This window comes from Gracilinanus agilis, chromosome 3, assembly GCF_016433145.1.
Source record: "Gracilinanus agilis isolate LMUSP501 chromosome 3, AgileGrace, whole genome shotgun sequence".
NCBI lineage: Eukaryota > Metazoa > Chordata > Mammalia > Didelphimorphia > Didelphidae > Gracilinanus > Gracilinanus agilis.
The window spans coordinates 475438193-475462681 of record NC_058132.1 but is presented as its reverse complement, the minus strand read 5'-3'; the positions used below and the strand labels follow the sequence as shown (position 1 = coordinate 475462681).

The window sequence follows — 24489 nt, the reverse complement described above, 5'->3', positions numbered from 1 at the left end:
GAAAAAAGAAAAATATTTTAAGGACTATGTAAGAAAAGCTATTCTCTGATGTAATAATGAAAGCTATTACAAAACAAAACTACTAAAAACCAATAATAGAAATTTAACTAGAACCTCCTGATAATTTGTCTTTCTATTCATGAATAATAATGGGTAAAAATTTAAAGTGCTTATTGATATGAACATGAAATACCTATTTTCCAAATATAGAATCAAATTCAAGTACCACCTTCAACACTGAAAAAAATGTGTATTTTCTTATTTCTCCCCCAATTATCTTCATAGGTACTTAATTTTTGTTTATTGAACTTGAATCAAATATTGATGATATCATGAATGAAAAGGATGGCATGACATGAAGGAGTCACCCTATATTATTGAACTCTTCTTTGCTCTTAGCTTTTTTTTCTGGTTCTTTTAAAAGATGCTTCATAGAAAAAGTCTTGACTACACTGTGATACATGAAAAGGATAGGAATCTAATATTCAAAATAATAATAGAAGCTAGAAGAGATTCCCATTATGATAGAATATAACAAAGAGAATGAGAAGGAAATTAAGAGGAAGCAGTGAAAGTCTAAGACGCAGAGGAAGCCAGTTGATTTCATCTTGTAGGTGAGCATTTAAAGCTGACAATGAGAAGTTATGACAAGCATAGGAATTGCAATCATAAAGTATAAGAACAATTCAGAATTTATTCAGGGAAATTATAAAATCATAGATGAAGAACTAGAAGGGAATTCAGAGGCAATCTAGTTCAAGCCACTCCTTTAACAGATGAGGAAAACGGTAACCAGAGGGGTTAAATGCCTTACCTAAATATCACTTAGGTAGTAGTTAGTGGAAGTTCAAGGAGCCATAATGAGATTTAAGCCAGCAAGGTTCAGGATAGTATGGACTCCAAGATGTTTGGTGTACTATTATTATCTTATTAAAATTATCTTTTCATTGCTCTTTTTCTTAGCTATTTCCTCTTAAATTCTTCTAATAAAGTCACTCCTTTGAATAGAATAATGGCAGTGCCATTATATCCAGAAAATCACTATTAAAATAATAATGTTATTAATAATGATAATAATGATAATATTAGTAGGAGTAGGAATAATAATAATAATAATAGTTTGATGCCAATCAGGCAATGTATAATCTTGTTATTCATGTGTAAGACTGGACATTTGTATAGCATGAAGGAATAACATGTAACAGTTTGTAGCAAGTAATCTCTAAAGTTTAATCTCTTAATCTGTGATCTCATGATTGGGAAGCAGAGGAATCATCCTGAAACTCATACTTATAAATTATCAAAATGATGAAAACAAGATTCCAGAATCCTTTGTAAATTATCCTAAGGAAACCAGGTTGCAAAAGAAGAGGAAGTGGAAGTAATAAGAATAAATAAATTTTTTTCTAGATGTTTGGGTGTAAAAGGAGAGGGAGGATATTGTATGATAGCTTAGACATATGACAGGATATAGTGATTCACTCCCCTGCTGTGGATATGAGAAATGTGGAAATTTTTTAAGGCATCATAAATGGAATTTTTAGAGGGAGAAAAATTAAAGATTTTAGAGATAAGGGAAATGTTGAGGGGGCAAACAGCTAGATAAGACAGGGAGGGATGAAAAAAGAACGGGTTGAGGGATTGGCTTTGACAAGGAATAGGGAAAAAACCTATCACTGATGAGAGGAAAAGAGGACAATGAAAGATAATTTCAAATGATTTTGAAATAAAAAAGGGATGTGAAGAGGTAAATATTGGTGAATAGTCACAATGTTCTCAGTAAAGAATAAAGCAATTACCTCAGCTTGGGGTGGGATTGGGGGAAGGGAAGGAAGGAATGTTTGAAAACAGAAGGGAATAGATTTGTAGGGAGTGGAGCTGAGAATCAATAAGGAAGTTGTAAAGTGAGGGCCCAGGTTTGGTTAGAGCATAAATTGGGTAAGATAAAATAAATTTATCTTGGACAAATATAAGTCATAGACCCAGTCAGCTCAGTTTCATGACTTCCTCTAGCTCTGTTCATTAGTAGTAAAGTAGAAATGAAGAGCAAATGCTCAAGGGATTTAACAGTAAAAGAGGGTGGATTGAATTTTTTAATGATAGTATTGGTATTGTAAAGAGATGAAAATGAATTTAGAGCAAAGGTAATAGCCAAAGAAAGTGCAGAAGGGTGGAAAGACTGGAAGTCATGATGAGGAAAAACAACTTCAGGATTAAGACTTCAGAGAAATGGTAATAATAAGAGCTAAAATTCATATGCCATTTTAAAGTGTGTAGAGCTTTCAACAAATATCACAACATATCCTGAAAGTATGTGCTATTATTATCCCTATTTTGTTGATGGGGATACTGAGTCAGACTGCCTCACAGTAAATGTCTTACCCATGAAACAAGCATCTGGAAGTCACATCTGAGGCTACATTTGAACTGAGATTTTCTTGACTCCAGATGCAGAGTTCTATCCTTTGCACCATCACAATACATCAGGTGGGAAGCTGAGAAGTTATGAAGAGATAAAGGCAGGTCAGAATGTTTTTGTTTCTGTTTTTGTCATAGAAAAGGAATGCTTTTGAGTGAGTGAAGGATCCTCTTCATGATCAGAAACTCCATTCTCTCCACCCCTTCCACTTTCTTAGGTCTTTACCTCTGCTCTAACTTTGCTTTTCTCCATTCATAATCTCAATATCATAGTTAACTAATTCAACTCCATCCAGTCTTTTACTCACAAATCCCTTGAGCCTTTGTCCTGTATTGTGACTTGCTTGCTGTGAACAGAGATGGTAGACGTTATGAAACTGAGTTGACTGGTAAGATCTAGGATATAACAGGGCCTATGAGTGACCAAGGTGGAATGGAAGACAACTGGGGGACTTAAGATGGAATTTAAAATAGACAGATAAAGTATTTCAGGAATATCTGCATGTTTTGTATATATATATATATATATGTATATATATATATATGTATATATTTATATAGTATTTTATGATTCATTTAATGTTAATTATTAAACCAGTTTTAATTAAGCAATTGAGTTTTATTTAATTAGTGAATAATTTAATACAATTAAAGTATAAAAAGTAATGTTTATGATAAACTAGGAATACTACTTAATAAAACTTGAATGAGTTTTCAGACTGTAATTGAGTGTGTTTGATAATATGACCCAGTTAGTATGTTTAATAAAATATATATGCAAGATCTGTTATTTACTATGTGCTAAACACTTAATACAAACATTTTCTTATTTCACTGAAAAATGCCTTACAGAGTAGATTTTATTATTATCACCATTTTATAGCTGAAGAAACTAAGGCAAACTACTTAAGGGTCTTGCCTATTGTCATACAGCTGAGTGCTTGTGATGATATTTAAACTTATTTCTCATAGGGCTGTCACTCTCTATATTGCCCCACCAGGGACCTTTAAGAAAGTGAGAAGAAAGTAGAGGCACCTATTTTAATGAAGGGAATAAACATCAATTTTTTGAAGTTACAAATGTGGAGTAAAGGAATGCTTATGTATATGTCCCAGAGATTAGTTGACAGAGGGAAGGAGGGTGTTAAAAGTATTTTTTGCATTGTTATTGCTCCTATTAGAATGAGAGTACCTTGAAAGCAGGACCTGCGTTTGTTCTTTCTTTTGTATATTTAGTAAAGTCCCTGGTAGAGACAAAGTATTTAATAAAAGCTTATTAATGGATGAATAACATTCATCTCATGACCCATGTAGTAACATAATAATTATAATCATACAATACACATATGGGTACATAGACAGAGAGAACAGATAGATGTGAGATAGATGGACAAACTTATTCATACTAGAAATACAAGCATGCAGAAAGGGCATGGATTTATCTAGAATTGCTAATGTGTAATCCTTGTGATTTTGAGTAAATCCCTTCAACTTTTGCTCAGTTTCCTCATCAGTAAAATGAAGAGTGAGACTAGAGAATCTGTAAAGCCCTATCTAGATTTTAATTTCTATAACCTAACATCCCACACTAGAAAATCTTTAAATTCTTTTTATAGCGAATTCATTGGAAACTATTAGAAGTTTGTCCTTCCTTCTCTCCTCTCCCTCTCAAAGGAATGATGTTGGGGTTTTCCCAAGAATAAATTATTGCAAAAATTATATTCCTTTATAGAAATTATGATCATATGCATGCCATTATTAGGATGAATTCCTTAACTCTCAAACCTTGCATTAAAAAAGTGAAATAACATGAGAGAAATGATAATAATGACTGGAAATGAAGAAGAAACTTCCTCATATTTGTTTCAGGAAATTTTTCCAGTTTCAGCAAACCAGTTCAGTGTTGCTTTATATCTTCCATTGACTTTTGAGAGATTAGTTAGATCTTACCCTTTTGATTTCCTAGCTTCTTCTGCTTCTTCTTCTTTTTTTAATCACCCTTCTTAAAAATTAATGGAGATGATGATTAATGTGGATTAATAGTGTAGATGACAGGACATGGTTCCAGTCTAGTGGCAGTAAATTGCATGAATATAATAATCCAATTTAATATTATCCATGAGAAAGGCATCAAAGATGCTCTAAGTGCTGGTAGGTTGGAGGCAGAAAAGTTTTTTACTAGCTAGAGAAGTATTATTATACCCATTTTATAGATGGAGAAACTGAGTGTGGAATGGGTTGGAATGGACAAGGAAGAAGTAGATAGGCTATTGTATACATAAAGAAGTCAGGTACAATGATGGAGGACAATTTTGATGACTTAGGAATAAGAATACTATACATCTCCAGAGAAAGAACTGTTGGAGTAGAAATGCAGATGAAAAATATGATCTATCACTTATTTATTTGGGTATATGTTTGGGGGGTTGGTTCTATAAAATTAATCTCTTACAAAAATGAATAATATAGAAATCCGTTTTGCATGATAATACATGTATAACCCAGATTGAATTGCTTGTCATCTCTGGGAGGACTGGGCATATGACTTTGAAAAACTTATGTGGAAATTTGTTAATTAAAAAATAATGATAAAATATTCAAATTAGGATACTGATCAAAGTGCAAATTTTGAGGCAAATATGAAAGTATATATACAGTAGGTCAAGAGGAGAACATAATATGTAAAAGATGGCACTATAAGATAAGGCTAAAAAAGTAGGTTGATATGACCATCAGATATGGCCTTAAATGCTAGGTTAAGGAGAACAATAAGGAGGAGTCTTATTACATTTGTAAGTTTTTATTGCTTAGCCACATACAACCTTGTATTTTACTTATTTGAGTACATATCTTGCTAACTATGTTAAGGTTCTTGAAAGCATCAGCTATGTCTGTTATCTTTGAAACACTCCTCATCTTAGTATAGGAACATAACAAGGACTTAGTAAATGTTTAAATAATTGGAAGAATTATTTTGTCTTCTCTGCTCCCTTTCAAGTATCAATCCATTCATAAGTTTTCTGTTTCTTTTTTTGTTTAGTTTCCTTTTATTTTTATTGCAGATATTTTGGAGAAGAGAGATAACAAGCATGAAAAATCACACACAAGTGAAAGAGTTCATCCTCCTGGGATTTTCAGATGACCCAGAGATTCAAATGGTCATTTTCTCCTTTCTCTTACTTGCCTACATACTCAGTATTGCTGGGAACTTGACCATCATCATCCTTACTCTATTGGATTCTCACCTCCAAACCCCAATGTATTTCTTCCTGCGCAATTTCTCCTTCATAGAAATTTCATTTACAACTGTTTGTATTCCTAGGTTCTTGAGCACCATCATTACTGGAGATAAGACCATTTCCTATAATTGCTGTATGACTCAGATGTTTTTCACAATTCTTATGGGAGTAACTGAATTTTATCTACTAGCAGCCATGTCCTATGACCGCTATGTTGCCATCTGCAGACCCTTACATTACATAACCATTATGAGCAGCAGAGTTTGCACTTTGCTTGTCTTTTGCTCATGGTTTGTTTCATTCATGGTCATTTTCCCACCACTCATAATGATGCAGGAACTTGACTATTGTGCTGGTAATATAGTTGATCATTTCACCTGTGACTATTCTCCCCTCTTACAACTATCCTGTACAGATACTCAGTTCTTAGAGACACTGGGCTTTTCATGGGCTCTGGTAACTCTTATGGTCACACTGGCACTAATAATTCTCTCATACATATATATCATCCAAACAATTCTGCGGATCCCCTCTATCAGTCAGAGAAAAAAGGCCTTTTCTACTTGTTCTTCTCATGTGATTGTCATCTCCATTTCTTATGGCAGCTGCATCTTCATGTACATCAAACCCTCAGCAAAAGATAGAGTATCTTTGAGCAAAGGAGTTGCTCTGCTATATACTTCAGTAACCCCCATGTTGAATCCCTTTATTTATAGTCTAAGGAATCAGCAAGTGAAACAAGCATTCATGGATATGATACGGAAGATTGTATTTTCTACAAAAAAATGAAAATATTTGTTGAAATGAATAAAATATGCAATGAAAAGCAGAAATTCTTAATATTCTGCCCAAGGTTTTGTCAGCTCCCTTATCTCTCTGTTTCTTTTTCTTTCTGATATGTCAATACTTCAGAAGAGATTTTTAAATTTTACAGGTAAAATTCCTTTTAAATCTACCCAACAAATTGTTTTGTAGTTAATTTGCACAGACACACAAATAATATTATATATAAACATGTATATGTAGTGAGATAGAGAGGAAGCTAATTGTTTTCAACCCAATATAAGTTCCTTGAGAATAGGGAATATTCTGTTTTGTTTTTATATCTCTAGCATTTAGCATAATGACCAGTTGTTGGTGGACTATAAATTTTTATTCATTGATTGTTTTTTATTCCCGCCTATGAACTAATATAAAAAAAAACAACTTTCATGCCTAAGGAAATCATGTTTGAGTTGCTGTGATACTTCCCACAAATGAATCATTACCAAAACAGATGTACTACTGATAAACATGTCCTTTGTGAAGGCCTTAATCAAAGCCATTCTCATCTGATTGGACCAAGTCATATTATGTCATAAAGAGACTTATTATAGACTTATGATTTAAAAGTTCGGCCAGAACTGTTATCACAGTAGCATAGCATTTATAATATCAAAGTCATCTCCATATGTAGGTAAAGCTTTACATTTGGTCATTTTGTTGAAAGCTACTTTTGTCCTTCAAATGGTTAAGTGGATTTTTATTCTTTTCATGTTTGGAGGTTATTCCAATGATAGAGCTTGAAATCCATTCATGTCTGCTCATTTTTTGCTCCTTATATATGTTCACTGAAATATTTTCCTTTGGACACTTACCCAATATGCTAGAGGTCTTCCTAGCTTTCTAATGAAATGATCAGGGTTAAATTAGTCTTCTGACTATCCATTTATCATCTCTTATACATTCCAGTTAGTCAGTCCATCTTCTCTTCTTATCATTATTATCATTCAATTGTTCTGTCATGTGGAATTATTCATGACCCCACAGATTATAGCATATCAGGCACTTTTATCTTCCACTATTTCCCAAAGTTTGTCCAAGTTAACTTATAGGGTTTCCATGATATTATCTATCCATCTTATCCTCTACCATCCATTTTTCCTTTGGCCATTAACCTTTCCCAAATCAGTGTCATTTGAAAGGAGTCTTGCTTTTTCCATTATCTGTTTCATGTAGGAAATTTGGTTTTTAGGTCTGATTTTTCTTTGAAATCCAACTTTTTATTCTTGTTATTCTTAGTTGAGATATTGCTGAAGTTACCTAATCAATTATTAAGCATAGCTTTGCTGGCATGTGAAATGATTACAATTTTCTGATAATTTGAAAATTATTTGACATTGTCATTCTTTTAGATTTGGATGAAAACTGATCTTTTCCAATCCATTTGTATTTATTGAATTTTATAAATTTTCTGACATATTGAGCATAGCACTTTAATATCATTATCTTTCATTATTTTAAATAGTTTGGCTCAAATTCCATTGCCTTCACCAGCTTTATTTTTATCCATACTTCTTAACACTCACTTAACTTCATTCTCTAGGATATTTGCCTCTAGATCAACAACCACACTATCATGATTACTAGCATTAAGATTTTTCTTATATAACTCTATGTAATCTTTGCACATCTCCTTGACTCCTTCTACTTCTATTGCCTCTATCTGTTTTGTATTTTATTATGCCCAATCTTGTGTGAAACAGTTCCTCAATACATTTTATTTTCTTGAATAGATCTCTTGTCTTTCTCAAGGTATTTCTTGCCTTTATTTCTTTGCACTGCTTGTTTAAGAAAAACTTATAGCTCCTGTTCAGAGGAATTCCACATTCATTTGGGTATATCTTCATCTTTCTCCTTTACTTTGTATTTTTCTTCTTCAGTTAGCTATTTGTAAAGCCTTATCAGTCAACCATTTTGCTTTCTTGATTTTTTTCTAAGGAATCTTTTCTTTTATTGCCTCCCATAAAATATTCAAACCTCTGGCCATTGCTTTTCAGGTAAATTTTATACCAGATCTAATTGCTTAAATCTATTCATATTCACAAGGGATGTTATTTTCATCATACTTACATCATTTTTGTCTTACTTTCTTCAGTTAAGTCTGAATTTTACAATAAGGAACTTATGATCTGAGGCATATTTAGTTCCAGGTTTTGTTATAACTGACTATAGAGAGCTCCTACAAATTTGGCTGCAAAGTACGTTTTTTTTTTTTGTTTTTGTTTTTTTTTTTTTTTTTTTTTTTATCCTGGGACTCCATTCTAGGAGCATAGGGCCACAACCAGTAGGCAATGGGACACACAGTCACTCAGGGTCACCCAGCTGGGAAGTGTCTGAGCCCGGACTTGAACCTAGGACCTTTCGTCTCTAGGCCTGGCTCTCAATCCACTGAGCTAGCCCAGCTGCCCCTACTTTAGGTTGCAGTTTCTTTAGCAGATGTAGTTTTTTTTTACAGGGTGGGGTTGCTAGCCCCACGCCCAACACTCCTCCTTTTTTCATCAGGGCTAGGGACCGTCCTTGGCCCAGGAGTGGTAAGGGTGGGCAGTAGGGGTCAAGTGACTTGCCCAAGGTCACACAGCTGGAAGTGTCCGAGGCCGGACTTGAACCTAGGACCTCCAGTCTCTAGGCCTGGCTCTCAATCCACTGAGCCACTCAGCTGCGTAATTAATCTAATTTTGATATTAACCATCTCGTGATCAAGAAAGCAGAGTGGTTTATTTTTCCAGTCTAAGATAACTGATGAGGTTGGAACTAGAAGGCAGTGATACTGGGTTGGATCCTGGTCAGGAGCACTTAACAGCACCAACACCAATTGTGTGTTTTGAAGTCTTTGGTGAGCATGGCAGCAGTAGAAGTTCTGTGAACTTTCATCACCCTCTGGGGTTAGGGGAATTGCACAACTGATGAAAAGTTCTTTACAGAGGATCCCTATATCAAAGAGCAAGACATGGTACAGATTGTCAAAGCAATTGCCAATATGGAAAATAAGTAACAGGTTAAAAGAGGCTCAAAAATACTGAAGAAAATAACATTTAAAAAAAACCCAAACTAACAGTTACAGGAGTTTCAAAACCTTGTTAAAGCAAAGAGTTCTTTAAAAAGTTGAATTGTTCAAACAGGAAAAAAAAGTAAAACCTTTTCTGAATAAAATAATTCCTTAAAAATTAGACAATAAAAGGAAAACCTAACAAATTTGTAGAATGTAGCCAAAGTATTACTTAGGATAAATATAGATCTTTAGATGCTTCCATCAATAAAAGTGGGGAGAGAAATCAGATAAGACAATTGGACATACAACTAAAAAGAAAAAAAAATACACTATACTAAGGAATAAAATTTAAATCAACAATTGAACCCAAAAGTAGAAATCATAAAAACCTAAAGCAACTATAATAAAATTGAAAAGAAAAATAACAAAAGTGGGAGTTAGTTTATGGCTGGAAAACAAAGTAGATTTTCTAATTTGGCTTTTTTAATTATTTAAATTACTTAACTTGATTTTTAAAAGGAGAAAAAAGCAAACAGAATGAAATGGATTGTAATGCTACAAAATGAGAATTAAATTAAATATATTAACATGTGATAATTGATATTTTTATAAAAATCTAAGTTTTAAAATTTTGTTCAAGAAAATTTTTTAGAAAAAGAAGTCTGCTAATGCTTTGAAACCAGAAAATGGACTATTTGCCTGCAGAAACCTACACTGAATCAAGATGATCCAAAAATGATGCCTGCAGAAATCTACACTGAATCAAGATGATCCAAAATGAACTTTGGGGTGCAACTAATATAACTTTAGATGATTGAAAACAATTATTTGAATTATAAACCCTTATGCCAAAGGGGATTGTCCCCTAATTGGCTTTTTGTCAATGGGCCTAGCAAAACATTGGTTTTGCTCTCTCTCTTTCTGTCTCTTCTACTTACTTCTTATCTCTATTGTAGTTAGAACTTTAGAGGTACAAGATGATTATATCAAATGATCAATTGGGGAAATCAGTCTCCCAAATGATCACAGGGGGGTTGTGATAATTAGATTAAGTCTACAGTGCCCATCTTTAGATTTAATCACCAAAGGTGAGAATACCTCTAATTCTGGGAGGTCCATAACCCACCTATGCTAGAGTGAGCAACAAATCAGAATCAACTGACTGCCCCCTAAGGCATTACTATGAGAAGTGTCTATTGTGATTTGACATGCAAATTGGAGGTGGATGCAAGAAATGACGAAAGATACTATCTTTTAAATATGATGGTAACTTCCTGTGGAGGTAGTTGGCATTTTGAACTTGGTATAGAAGGATCTCTGGTAGGACCTCTGACTGCTTCCCTTTGAATTATCACATGGGTAAGTTAGGCTGACTCTCTCTCTCTCTTCCCTTGGCATTTCTGGAAACTCTAGCCTCAAGAAGGCCTCTCTTGCCTCTCTAATTATAAAAAGCCTTGTGGCTAGAAGCCTTGTTTAATTAACCTCTGTGCCCCTCTGCTGGGGCCTTTAAATTCTTCCTGGTACAGGCCTCTGGTCCTGGCCAGAGTTTCCCTCTCTCAATTTCCCTATCTTCAACCTTCCTAATTGTAAATAAATCAGCATGAAGTTAATTTTGACTTGAGATTATTCTTAATTGAGGATTGATAATAGGTCAATACTTTGGTGACCATCTTTTAATATATTGAGCCCATAAAACCCCCTTTTTCCCCCTTACAAATAGGAGCTCTTCTTTGCAACTGTATGTCAACACACTTGACATTTAAAGCAAAACAGATGAATATTTATAAAAAATATTGCCAAGATTTATGAAAGAAGAAGTTTATGTTAAAAAAAGGAATAGAACAAATCATGAATAAATTCCCTAATGAAAATTTCCCAGGACAAGATGGATTTAAAACAATTCCTTAAAAATTAGAGCAATAAAAATATAATTAAGAGGTGAATTTGTTAAAATGGTTCAAAATTGAATGTGAATAAAATAATTAAACATAGAAACATTATGTAATTTGATCAGACAATAAGAAAATATACAAAATTCTTGATATTCAGTCAAAGTAGTCAGAAGGAGCCTATGTATCTCTCAATGATAATAAAAATGAAAGAAATAAGAATCAGAACAGTGAATTTAATATATATTTGAAAAAGAAACAAATCAATATATATGAATTAGAAACAAAAAAGGAAAGCAAATAAACTCAAATAAAATATGTCTAGGTAGCTAAGTGGCACTCTGGAAAGATCCCTGAGCAAGGAATTAAGAAGACCTGAGGACAAATATTACCCTATATATGTAATACTTTTGTCATTCTGGGCAAGCAATTCATCTTCTGTTTGACTCAGTTTCCTTAACTTCTGGTAGAGTAATAGTATCTAAATTTTAGAGATACTATAATGTAATGTTTGTAAAAAATGGCATGTAACATACATTAATAGTTAGAGGAGAAAGTCAAATGAGGCTAAATTAAATAGCAATTAAGTAATATCCATCTATAAAGTTTCCAAAAAAACCAAGAAAAAAGATTTTTCTTTTTAAATGGCAGAAAAGAAGTTAAAAAATTAGATAATCATGGTATCTTAAAAATAAAATAGTGAAAGAAGAAAGGACAGGACAAGGAGAGAGAATTAAAGTGTCTGGGAATACAAAGTTCATAATTATAACTCTGGATGAACTTGCCCATAAAATGGAAGCAAACAGCAGAGTGGATTATAAACCCAAATCCTACCATATGTTGTCTACAAGAAATAGACATGATACAGGCAGATATACATAGAGTAAAAATGAAAGGATGGAGCAAAATCTATTGGGCTTCAAATGAGAAAAAGAAGGCAGGAGTTGCCATCATGATCTCTGACAGAGCCAAAGTAAAAATAGATATGTTTAAGAGAGATAGAAGAAGGTAACTACATCCTAAGAAAATGCAGTATAAACAATGAAGAAATATCAGTACTCAGCATGTATGCACCAAACGGTATAGCTTCAAAATTTCTAAACTAGAAGCTAGTGGAGCTCAAGAATGAAATAGTAAAACTATACTAGTAGGGGACCTCAACCTTCCTCTATCAGATCTAGATAAATCAAAAAATAAATAAGAAAAAAATAAGAGAGGTGAATGAAATCCTAGAAAAAATAGGAGTTAATAGATATATGGAGAAAAATAAATAGGGACAAAAAGGAATATACCTTCTTTTCAGCAGCACATGGAACATTCACAAATATAGACCATGTAATAGGGCATAGAAACATGGCAAACAAATGCAAAAAAGCAGAAATAATAAATGCAACCTTCTCAAATCATAATGCAATAAAAATATTTATTAGTAAGAATACATAGAGAGGCAAACCAAAAACTAATTGGAAATTAAATAATATGATTTTCCAAAATAATTTAGTGAAAGAACAAATAATAGAAACAATAATTTCATTGAAGACAAAAACAATGATGAGATTTCTTACCCAAACCTATAGGATATAGCCAAAGCAGTTCTAAGTGGGAAATTTATATCACTGAGTGCATATATTAACAAATTAGGGAGGGCAGAGATTAATGAATTGGGCATGCAAATTCAAAAACTAGAAAATGAACAAATTAAAAAGTCTCAGATGAAAACTAAATTAGAAATACTAAAAATCAAAGGAAAAATTAATGAAATCAAAAGTAAAAGAACTATTGAATTAGTAAATTAGACAAGAAGCTGGTATTTTGAAAAAAAAAAACAGATAAAATAGACAAAGTACTGGTAAATCTAATAAAAAGAGGAAAGAAGAAAACCAAACTAATGGTTATCAAAGATGAAAAGGGAGACCTCACCTCTAATGAAGAGGAAATTGAGGCAATCATTAAAAACTTTTTCCCAATTTTATGGTAATAAATATAGCAATCTAGGTGATATGGATGAATAGTTACAAAATATAAATTGCCTAGATTAACAGCAGAAGAAATAGAATACCTAAACAATCCCATATCAAAAAAGAAATTGAACAAGCCATCAAAGAACTCCCTAAGAAAAAAAATTGCCATGGCCTGATGGATGCACATGTGAATTTTATCAAACATTCAAAGAACAATTAATCCCAATACAATACAAATTATTTGATATAATAAGCAAAGAAGGACTGCTACAAAATTCTTTTCATGACACAAATATGATACTGATTCCAAAGCCAGGTAGATCAAAAACTGAGAAAGAAAACTACAGAGCAATCTCCCTAATGAACATAGATGCAAACATCTTAAACAGAACACTAGCAAAAAGACTGCAGGAAGTGATCAAGAGGGATATCCATCATGATCAAGTGGGATTTATACCAGGAATGCAAGGATGGTTCAACATTAGGAAAACCATCCACATAATTGACCATATCAACAAGATAATGAACAAAAAAAAATCACATGATTATTTCAATAGATGCTGAAAAAGCCTTTCACAAAATATAACACCCATTCCTATTGAAAACACTAGAAATTATACGAATAGGAGGACATTTCCTAAAAACAATAAACAGTATATATCTAAAACCATTAGCAAACATCATATGCAATGGGGATAAATTAGAAGCCTTCCCAATAAGATCAGGCATGAAACAAAGATGCCCATTATCACCTCTATTATTTAATATTGTACTAGAAACACTAGCAGTAGCAATTAGAGAAGAAAAAGAAATTGAAGGCATTAAAATAAGCAATGAGGAGACTAAGCTATAACTCTTTGCAGATGTTATGATGGTCTACTTAAAAAATCCTAGAGAATCAAATAAAAAGCTAGTAGAAATAATCAACAACTTTAGCAAAGTTGCAGGATACAAAATAAACACACATAAATCATCAGCAATTCTATATATTTCCAACACATCATAGCAGCAAGAGGTAGAAAGAGAAACGCCATTTAAAATCACCTTAGACAATATGAAATACTTAGGAATCTACCTACCAAAACAAACACAGGAATTATATGAAAACAACTACAAAACACTTTCCAAAGAATTAAAACTATATCTAAACAATTGGAATAATATTGATTGCTTATGGGTAGGATAAGCTAAAATAATAAAAATGACTATTCAACCCAAATTAATTTACTTATTTAGTGCCATTCCTATCAAACTACCAAGAAACTTTTTTACTGAATTAGAGAAAACTATAACAAAGTTCATTTGAAAAAACAAAAGATCAAGAATATCAAGGGAAATAATGAGAAAAAAAAACCGTGAAGGAAGGTGGCCTAGAAGTACCAGATATTAAACTATACTATAAAGCAGTGGTCATCAAAACGATGTGGTACTGGCTAAGAGACAGAAGGGAGGATCAGTGGAATAGACTTGGGGTAAGTGACCTCAGCAAGACAGTGTAAGATAAACACAAAGAACCGAACTTTGGGGGGCAGCTGGGTAGCTCAGTGGAGTGAGAGTCTGGCCTAGAGACAGGAGGTCCTACGTTCAAACCCGGCCTCAGCCACTTCCCAGCTGTGTGACCCTGGGCAAGACACTTGACCCCCATTGCCCACCCTTACCACTCTTCCACCTATGAGACAATACACCGAGATAAAGGGTTTTAAAAAAAAAAAGAACCGAACTTTGGGGACAAAAATCCACTATTTGACAAAAGCTGCTGGGAAAATTAGAAAACAATATGGGAGAGATTAGGTTTAGATCAACATCTCACACCCTACACCAAGATAAATTCAGAATGGGTGAATGACTTAAATATAAAGAAGGAAACTGTAAGTAAATTAAGTGAACACAGAATAGCATTCTTGTCAGATCTCTGGGAAAGGAAAGATTTTAAAGCCAAGCAAGAGCTAGGAAAAATTACAAAATGTAAAATAAATGATTTTGATTATCAAACTAAAAAGCTTTTGTACAAACAGAAACAATGCAATCAAAATCAGAAGAGAAAGAACAAATTGGGAAAAAATATTTATAACAAAAAATTCTGACAGAGGTAAAATTCTCAAATATACAAGGAACTAAATCAATTGTATAAAAAATCAAGCCATTCCCCAATTGATAAATGGGCAAGGGACATAAATAGGCAATTTTCAGATAAAGAAATCTAACTATCTATAAACACATGAGAAAGTGTTCTAAAACACTAATAATTAAAGAAATGCAAATAATAAAAACAACTCTGAGGTATCACCTCAAACCCAGAAGATTGGCAAAAATGACAACAGGGGAGAGTAATGAATGTTGGAGGGGATGTGGCAAAATTGGGACATTAATGCATTGCTGGTGGAGTTGTGAAATGATCCAACCATTCTGGATGGTAATTTGGAATTATGCCCAAAAAGTGCTAAAAGAATGTCTGCCCTTTGATTCAGCCATCCCATTGCTGGGTTTGTACCTCGAAGAAATCATAGCTAAAAAGACTTGTACAAAAACATTTATAGCCATGCTTTTTGTGGTAGCAAAAAACTGGAAAATGAGGGCATGTCTTTCAACTGGGGAATGGCTGAACAAATTGTGGTATATACTGGTGATGGAATACTATTGTGCTCAAAGGAAAAATAAACTGGAAGAATTCCATGTGAACTGGAAAGACCTCCAGGAATTGACACAGAGTGAAAGGAGCAGAGTCAAAAGAACATTGTACACAGAGACTGATACACTGTGGTAAAATTGAATGTAATGGACTTCTGTACTAGCAGCAAAGCAATGACCCAGGACAATTCTGAGGGACTTATGGTAAAGAATGCTACCCACATTCAGAGGAAGAACTACAGAAGAAGAAACATAGAAGAAAACCAACTGCTTGAACACATGTGTTGATGCGGACATGATTTGGGATGTAGATTCTAAATGACTACACCATTGCAATTACTAATAATATGAAAATAAGACTTAATAGATGATTTATATTAAAACTGGTGGAAATTCATGTCAGCTATGGGGATGGGGGTGTTTGGAGGGTTGAAGGGGAAAGTAAGAACATAGTAAATTTTTCTAAAAAATTAAAAAAATAATAAAATGGTTCCTTTAATAAAGTTTTATAGTTTCATTTGTAATTCTGTGTGTGTGCTTGTGTATGTGTGTGTGAACTTTGTATATTTATTTCACTTCACTTTGGTTACCTTGTAATCAAAAGTTTAAACAAAAAGATAAGAAATGGTGAAAGGAATTAGAGTAGAAGCTTAAAGAATATCTACAAAGAGCACAGATGGATGGTTATCCATAGGACCAACTGAAAAGGAAGTCAATAAGACTGATCCAATAGTCAGAAAAAGAATTATGAAAAGGCAATTTCAGGAAAGTCCATGGAGAAGAGAGAGAGAAAGGTTAGGAAAATGTAGAATCTAATATAAGTGCAAAACATCACTATTGTTATATGAAAAAGAATGACACTTAAAACTAGAAAATCCCTTTTATCAGCAAAGTTAATAATCCATTTTTTACTTTGTAGTTGAGTCCAAGGAAATAAAGTGAAAAAAAAGACAAAAAGGCTAAGAAACAATCCCAGGGGGCAGCGTGGTAGCTGAATGAATTGAGAAACAGGCCTATAAAAGGGAGGAAATAGGTTCAAATTTGACTTCAGACACTTTAAAGCTATGTGACCTTGAAAAAGTCACTTAATGCCCATTCCTTAGTCCTTATCACTCTTCTCCCTTGGACCAAAAACACAGTATTGATTCTAAGACACGAGTTAAAAGTTTTAAATATAGAAATATTTGTCCTAGACACATCACTAACCTATGGCAGATAATGGGTTTGAGTTACATTACTAATTTGATCTCAGCACCATTCTCTTCTACTCTTGCTGTTTCTACTATTACTATTATTATTACATTTATTCATCTATTCTATCTTATTTTTCTCTATTTAAATAGGCCTATAGAATACTTCAAGAATGCCTAGCAGATTAATATTAAACTTTGAGAAAGTTCTTATGGCTATGAGATTTTTGACTATGCTCTAAAATAAAATAAAAGAAATAGGTCAGGAAGGATTGATGGAGTTTCATTTTGAGAACTAGAACCAGAGTCTTTTGCATTTGTCACAAGAAAGCTGTTTTGGGGAAATGATTACTACGGTAAGTAAGAATCATGATTCTTATCAATTTACATCATTCTTTGTGATAAGAAACAGTATAGCACCAGAGAATTAGGAACAGGGACAAAATCCTATTATATTAGATAATCACTTGTATAGTTTTGGGAATAACTATATATCTCCATTTGGCTACTTGCCTAAGTTATTCACAGATAATAACCTTGCCAAGGATTTTTTTTTTGGGGGGGGGGAAGGAGTCGCTTTGGGCGCTGTCCTCTATGCTGCTATTTCCCACTTGTGCAAAGATGGATTTGGTTTATATTCCTTAGTACTTATTGAACCTGTCTCTTCATGACACTTTTGTCTTGTTCAATGATTTATTCCTCCTAAGCAAATATCAGTCATGATACATAAATTATTTTCTGTAATTTCTTAAAGCTAAGATCAGCCTTAAGTGTTTTGAAGAACCTTTACATTTTATTTTGACTTGAGAGGGATATTTGACAGAGCTAAAATCAATAGAATGTCTCAGAGTCCAAAATACACAATCACAACATGAATGGGTAGTTAGAAATTTGTTCCAGACCTGTTCCATTAGCTAAAAACAAACAGAATCTCAGAAAAAGTGTGAATGAGCCTGCAGTTCTGTGAGAGGTAATGGCCAAATCTTGCCACCTGGTCAATGCTAATGCATTACTTAGTGTTTAAGCAAATGATATAGGCTGCTTTAGTTGAAATTTCAGCAATAAGCTATCAAGGATTGCCAAAAAAGTAAGTATTATTTTGTTTCAATATCCATGCTTTTTTCATTTTATTGATATTACATTTGATATTGACATATCCTCAAAAAGGTAAATTTTATTCATGGAAATTACAAAATAAAAATTAAAACTAACATTAAATTTGTCATTTTATTCTCAAGTGCTCATTTTACTTATTCAGTCACATATTGACATAGTGTTGGAAATTGTCATTCTTCATCATTGACAGGATGATAGATTTAGACCTGGAAAGCTCACAATGGTCATCAAGTTCACTCTCAATTGGTTACTTGAGAAAACTGAGAAGTTAAATGACTTTCCTAAGGTCACAAAGATACTAAATTAGAAAGCTATGATTTGAACTAGTCCCTTGACCTCATATCAAGAATTCTTTCCACTCTAATACACTCCTTCTAATTACAAAGAATAACAAAACTCCCAAAAAACTTCAATAAATATGTGTAGATCTTTGTCTCCCTTTGATGATGAGACAATGTGGATTCAGAATAATAAAGCCTGGGTTTAAATACTGTCACTACCACTTAGTAGTTGTATGCTACTCAGCAATGTCTTCCCCTCTCTAGACCTGTTTCTTATTGTTGAAACTTAGGAAAATGGACAAAATGGTTTCAAAGCTACTTTGCGGCTAAAACTCTAGAATCATGAGATTTAATTGAAATAAAATGTTTACATACTCGAAGCTAACAATGCCCGTTTTGATGAGTGGAAAGAAAAATATACTAAGGGCAACAAAAGAAAAACAACTCTCTGAGGTAATTGTGAAAGCTATTACAAAACAAACTAGTAAAAACCAATAAGAGAAATTTAACTAGAACCTCCTGTGAACTTTTCTTTCTGTTCATGAATAATAATGAGTAAAAATTTTAATGTGTTTATTGATATAAACATAAAATACCTATTTTAGAAATATAGAATCAAATTAAGATACTACCTTCAATGTTGACAAAAATGTGTCTTCCTATGTCTCCCCAAATTATCTTTATAGGTACTTAATTCTTGGAACCAAATATTTTTTTAATTTAATTTTTTTTAGAAAAAAATTTTCCATTGTTACATGATTCATATTCTTACTCTTCCCCCCCAAAATCTCAACCCCCCCATAGCTGACACACATTTCCACTAGTTTCTTCATGTGTCATTGATCAAGTCCTATTTTCATATTGTTGATAGTTGTACTAGGGTGGTCATTTAGAGTTTACTTCCCAAATAATGTCTGCATCAACCCATGTTTTCAAGCAGTTGTTTTTATTCTGTATAACTGGAATCAAATATTGATGATATCATGAAAGAAAAGGATGGTAATGACATGGAGGAATGACCTAGATTCTTGCACACTTCTTTGGTCTTAGCTTTTTTTCCCCCTTTTTTATAAAGATGCTTCCTAGAAAACGTCTTGACTACACCGTGATACATGGAAAGGATGGGAATCTAACATTCAAAGTAACTATGGAAGTAGAAGAGATTCCCATTATGATAGAACTTGACAAAGAGAATGAAAAGGAAAGTTAGAGGAACCAGTGAAAGTCTAATAAACTGAGGAAGCCAGTTAATTTCATCTGGTAGGTGAGCATTTAGAGTCGACAATGAAAAGTCATGACAAGCACAGGGATTATAATCATAAAGCATAAGAACAACTCAGGATTTATTCAGGGAAATTATAGAATTATAGATGAAGAACTAGAAGAGAATTCAGAGACAATCCAGTCCTTTTCACTCTTTTAACAGATGAAGAAAATGGTACCCAGATAGTTAAATGCCTTACCTAAAAATCACATAGGTGGCAGTACAAGGAGATGCAATGAGATTTGAGCTAGCATGATTCAGGATAGTATGGACTCCATGATATCTGGTACACTCTTATTATCTAATTATTATTATTTTATCATTACCATTTTTCTTAGGTACTTCGTCTTAAATTATTCCACCAATGTTACTCCTTTGAATAGAATAATGGCAGTGCCATTATGTCCAGAAAATCACTATTAAAATAATAATAATAATAATAATAATAATAATAAGAAGAAGAAGAAGAAGAAGAAGAAGAAGAAGAAGTTGATGTCTTCCAGACAATGTATAATCTTGTTATTTATATGTAAGACTGGACATTTGTATAACATGTAGCATTTTGTACCAAGCAATCTCTAAAGTCACTTTAGTCTCTTATTCTGTGATCTCATGATTGGGAAGCAGAGGAACCAATTTTAGAGTAAGAAAAGACTAAAAATACTGAAACTCATACATTATAAAAACAGTGAAAATGAGATTCCAGAATCCTTTGTTAATTCTCTTAAGGAATCCAGGTTGCAAAAGAAGAGGAAATGGAAATAATAAAAATAAATAATTTGTTTCTAGATGTTTGGGTGTAAAAGGAGAGGAGGGCTATTGTATGACAGCTTGAAGGTGTGACAGGACATAGTGATTCACCCCCCTGCCATGCATCTGAGAGATGTGGAAATTTTTTAAGGCATCATAAATTGAATTTTTAAAGGGAGAGAAACTGAAGATTTTAGAGAGAAAGGGAAATGTTGAGGGAGCAAATAGCTAGATAAGACAGGGAGGGATGAAATCAAGAATAGGTTGAGGGATTGGTTTTGACAAGGGAAAGGGGGAAAAACACCTATCAGTGATGAGAAGAAAAGAGGACAATTAAAGATACTTTCAAATGATTTTGAGATGAAAAGTAGAGAGAAGAGGTAAATCTCGGTGAATAGTCAAAATGTTCTTAGTAAAGAATGAAGCAATAACCTTAACTTGGCGTTGGCGGGGGGGGGGGGAGTGAAGAAATGTTTGAAAATAGAAGGGAATAGATTTGTAGGGAGTGGAGCTGAGAATCAATAAGGAAGTAGTAAAGTGAAGGTCAAGGTTTGGTTAGGTATTACTACCCTAAATTGGGTAAAATAAAATAAATTTATCTTGGACAAATATAAGTCATAGACCCAGTTTGCTCAGTTTCATGACTTCCTCTAGCTCTGTTCATTAGGAGCAAAGTAGGAATGAAGAGCAAATGCTTAAATGATTTAACAGTAAAAGAGGGTGGATTGAATTAGTTAATGATAGGATTGATATTGTAAAGGGATGAAAATGAATTTAGAGAAAAGGAAATGGTCAAAGAAATTGCTCAATGGTGGAAAAATTGGAAGTCATGATGAGGAAAAACAACTTTAGGAGTAAGACTTACAGAGAGATGTTAATAATAAGAGCTAGAATTCATCTGCCATTTTAAAATGTGCAGAGCTTTTAATATCACAACATATCCTGAAGATAGGTGCTATTATTATCATCCCTATTTTGTTGATGGGGATACTGAGGCAGACTGTTTCACAGTAAATTTCTTCCCCATAGTTAAAGAATCTAGAAGTCACATCTGAGGCCAAATTTGAACTGATATTTTTTTTACTCCAGATGCAGAGTTCTATCCTTTGCACCATCACAATGCATCAGGTGGAAAGATGAGAAGTTATGACGAGATAAAGGCAGGTCAGAATGTTTTTGTTTTTGTTTTTTTTGTCATAGAAGAGGAATACTTTTGAGTGAGTGAAGGATCCTCTTCATGATCAGAAATTCCATTCTCTCCACCACTCTCTACTTTCTTAGGTTTTTACCTCTGCTCTAACATCACTTTTCTCCCTTCAGAATCTCAATCTTATCATTAACTAATTCAATTCCATCCTGTATTTTTCTCTCAAATCCCTTGAGCCTTTGTCCTGCATTGTCACTTCCCTGCTATTGTCATGAAACTAAGTTGACTGGTAAGATCTAGGACATGACAGTGTATGTGAGTGTACTAGAAGAGTTGGGGGCCCTAAGATGGAACTGAAACTGGAGAGATAAAGTATTTGGTGAATACCTGCATGTTTTTTTTTGTGTGTGTGTGTGTATATATATACATATATAGTAGTTTATGATTCACTTTAATATCAATTATTAAACCAATTTTAATTAAAGAATTTAATTTTATTTATTTAATTAATAATGTTATGCAATTAAAAGTATGAAAAGTAGTAATATTTATGATAAACTATAAATACTATTTAAACTTGAAGGAGTTTTCAGACTTAAATAGAGTGTGTTTGATAATATAACCCACTTAGTAGACTAAATAAAGCTGAAAAATAAAACAAGACCTATTATTTTTTTATGTGTCAGGCACTGTGCTAAACACTTTATAGAAGCATTTTCTCATTGGACTCAGACTTGCCTTACATAGTAGTAGGTTTTATTATTATCACCATTTTATAGTTTAAGAAACTAAGGCAAACAGGTTAAAAGTCTTGCCTATGGTCACACAACTGAGTATCTGTGATGAGATTTGAACTAAGGATTATTGTTCATAGGACTGTCACTCACTCTATTGCCCCACCAGGTACCTTTAAGAAAGTGAGAAGAAATTAGAGGTGCCTGTTGTAAAGAAGGGAATAAACATCAGTTTTTTGAAGTAACAAATGTGAGTAAATGAATGCTTATGTATATGTCCCAGAGATTAGTTGATAGAGGGAAGGAAGGTGTTAGAAGTGTTCCAGTGTTGTTTGCATAGTACTACCCCTATTAGAATCTGAGCATCTTGAAAGCAGGATATGTGTTTGTTCCTTCTTTTGTATATTTAGCATAGTCCCTGGTAGAGACAAAGTATTTAATAAAAGCTTATTGACAGATAATTAATATTCATCCATATGACACATGTAATAATATAATAATTATAATCACTTAATACATATATATGGGTACATAGACAGAGAGAACAGTTAGATGTGAGATAGATGTTAGATGGACAAACTTATTCAGACTAGAAATACAGGAATACAGAAAGGGCATGGATTTCACCTGGAATTACTAATTATAAATCTTGTAATTTTGAGTATATCTGTTCAACTTTTGTTCAGTTTCCTCATCAGTAAAATTAAGAGTGAGATTAGAGAATCTGTAAAGCCCTATACAGATTTTAATTTCTATCACCTAATATCAAATTCTAGAAAATATTTTAATTCCTTTCATAGTGTATTGAATGGAAACTATTAGAAGTTTGTTTTTCCTTCTCTTCTCTTTCTCTCATTTTCCAGGAATAAATTATTGGAAAAATAATATTCCTTTATATAAATTATAATTATAGAGAACTTTGTTGGAATGCCTTTCATTATTGGGATGAATTCATGAACTCCTATAACCTTGCATTTAAAAAGTGAAATAACATGAGAGAAAGGATAATAATGACTGGAAATGAAGAAGAATCTAACTCATATGAATTTTGCCAGAGTTTTAGCAAACCAATTTAATGTTGTTTTATAGCTTCCCTTGGTTTCTGAGAGCTTAGTTAGATCTTACCCTACGGATCTCCCAGCTTCCTTTTTTTTTTAAATCATCCTTCCTAGAAATTAATGGAGGTGATGATAAATTGAGATTAAAAGGGTAGATGACAGGACAGTGTGTCTTTAACCTCAAGGTTCCAGTCTAATGGAGGTATATCGCACCTGCATTATTATACAACTCAATATGATCCATAAGAAAGGTATCAGAGATGTTCTAAGTGCTAGTAGGTTGGAGGCAGAAAAATTTGGTTCTATAAGATTATTCCATTTAAAAAATGAATAATATAAAAATGTGTTTTACATGATAATATACAGATAACACAGATTGAATTGCTGGGAGGAATGGGCAAGAGGGGAAGGAGACCATATGGATCATATGCCTTTGGAAAACATATGTGGAAATTTGTTAATTAAAACATTAATAATAAAATTTTTAAAGTAAGATACTGATCAAAGTGCAAAGTTTGAGGCAAATACTAAAGTACATGTGTAGTAAATCAAGGGAAGAACATAATATGTAAAAGATGGCAATATAATTCAAGATAAGATTTCTTGAATCATCAGAGATGCTCTTAAAAGAACAAAAAGGAAGAGTCTTACTACATTTGTAAGTTTTTAGTACTTAGCCACATTCAATCTTGTATTTTACGTATTTGGGTACATATCTTACCAACTATGTTAAGCTCCTCGAAAGCATTAGTTATGTCATAGTTATCTTTAAAACACTCTTCTTCTTAGTATAGGAGCATAACAAGGACTAAATAAATGTTTAAATAATTGGAGGAATTATTTTTTCTTCTCTACTCCCTTTTAAGTATCAATCCATTCATAAATTTTCTGGTTTTTTTTGATATTTGTTTCCTTTTATTTTTATTGCAGATCTTTTGGAAAAGAGAGATAACAAACATGAAAAATCACACACAAGTGAAAGAGTTCATCCTCCTGGGATTTT

The 24489-nt window shown here is 32.9% G+C and overlaps 2 protein-coding genes across 2 annotated transcripts in view; both read left to right on the top strand.

Moving 5' to 3' along the window:
* The first annotated feature begins 5504 nt into the window (after positions 1 to 5504).
* Positions 5505 to 6446, top strand: LOC123242562 (olfactory receptor 6C1-like). The gene has a single exon (XM_044670392.1). The coding sequence runs from the start codon at positions 5508 to 5510 to the stop codon at positions 6444 to 6446; it is 939 nt and encodes a 312-aa protein (XP_044526327.1). The 5' UTR covers positions 5505 to 5507.
* Positions 6447 to 18920: 12474 nt separating this feature from the next.
* Positions 18921 to 24489, top strand: part of LOC123241721 (arylsulfatase F-like) — a 62166-nt gene continuing 56597 nt past the window's right edge. The window contains exons 1-2 of the mRNA XM_044669279.1: positions 18921 to 18986; positions 19609 to 19738. Coding sequence (XP_044525214.1) covers positions 18921 to 18986; positions 19609 to 19738 — 196 coding nt within the window. The remainder of the gene's footprint in view (positions 18987 to 19608; positions 19739 to 24489) is intronic.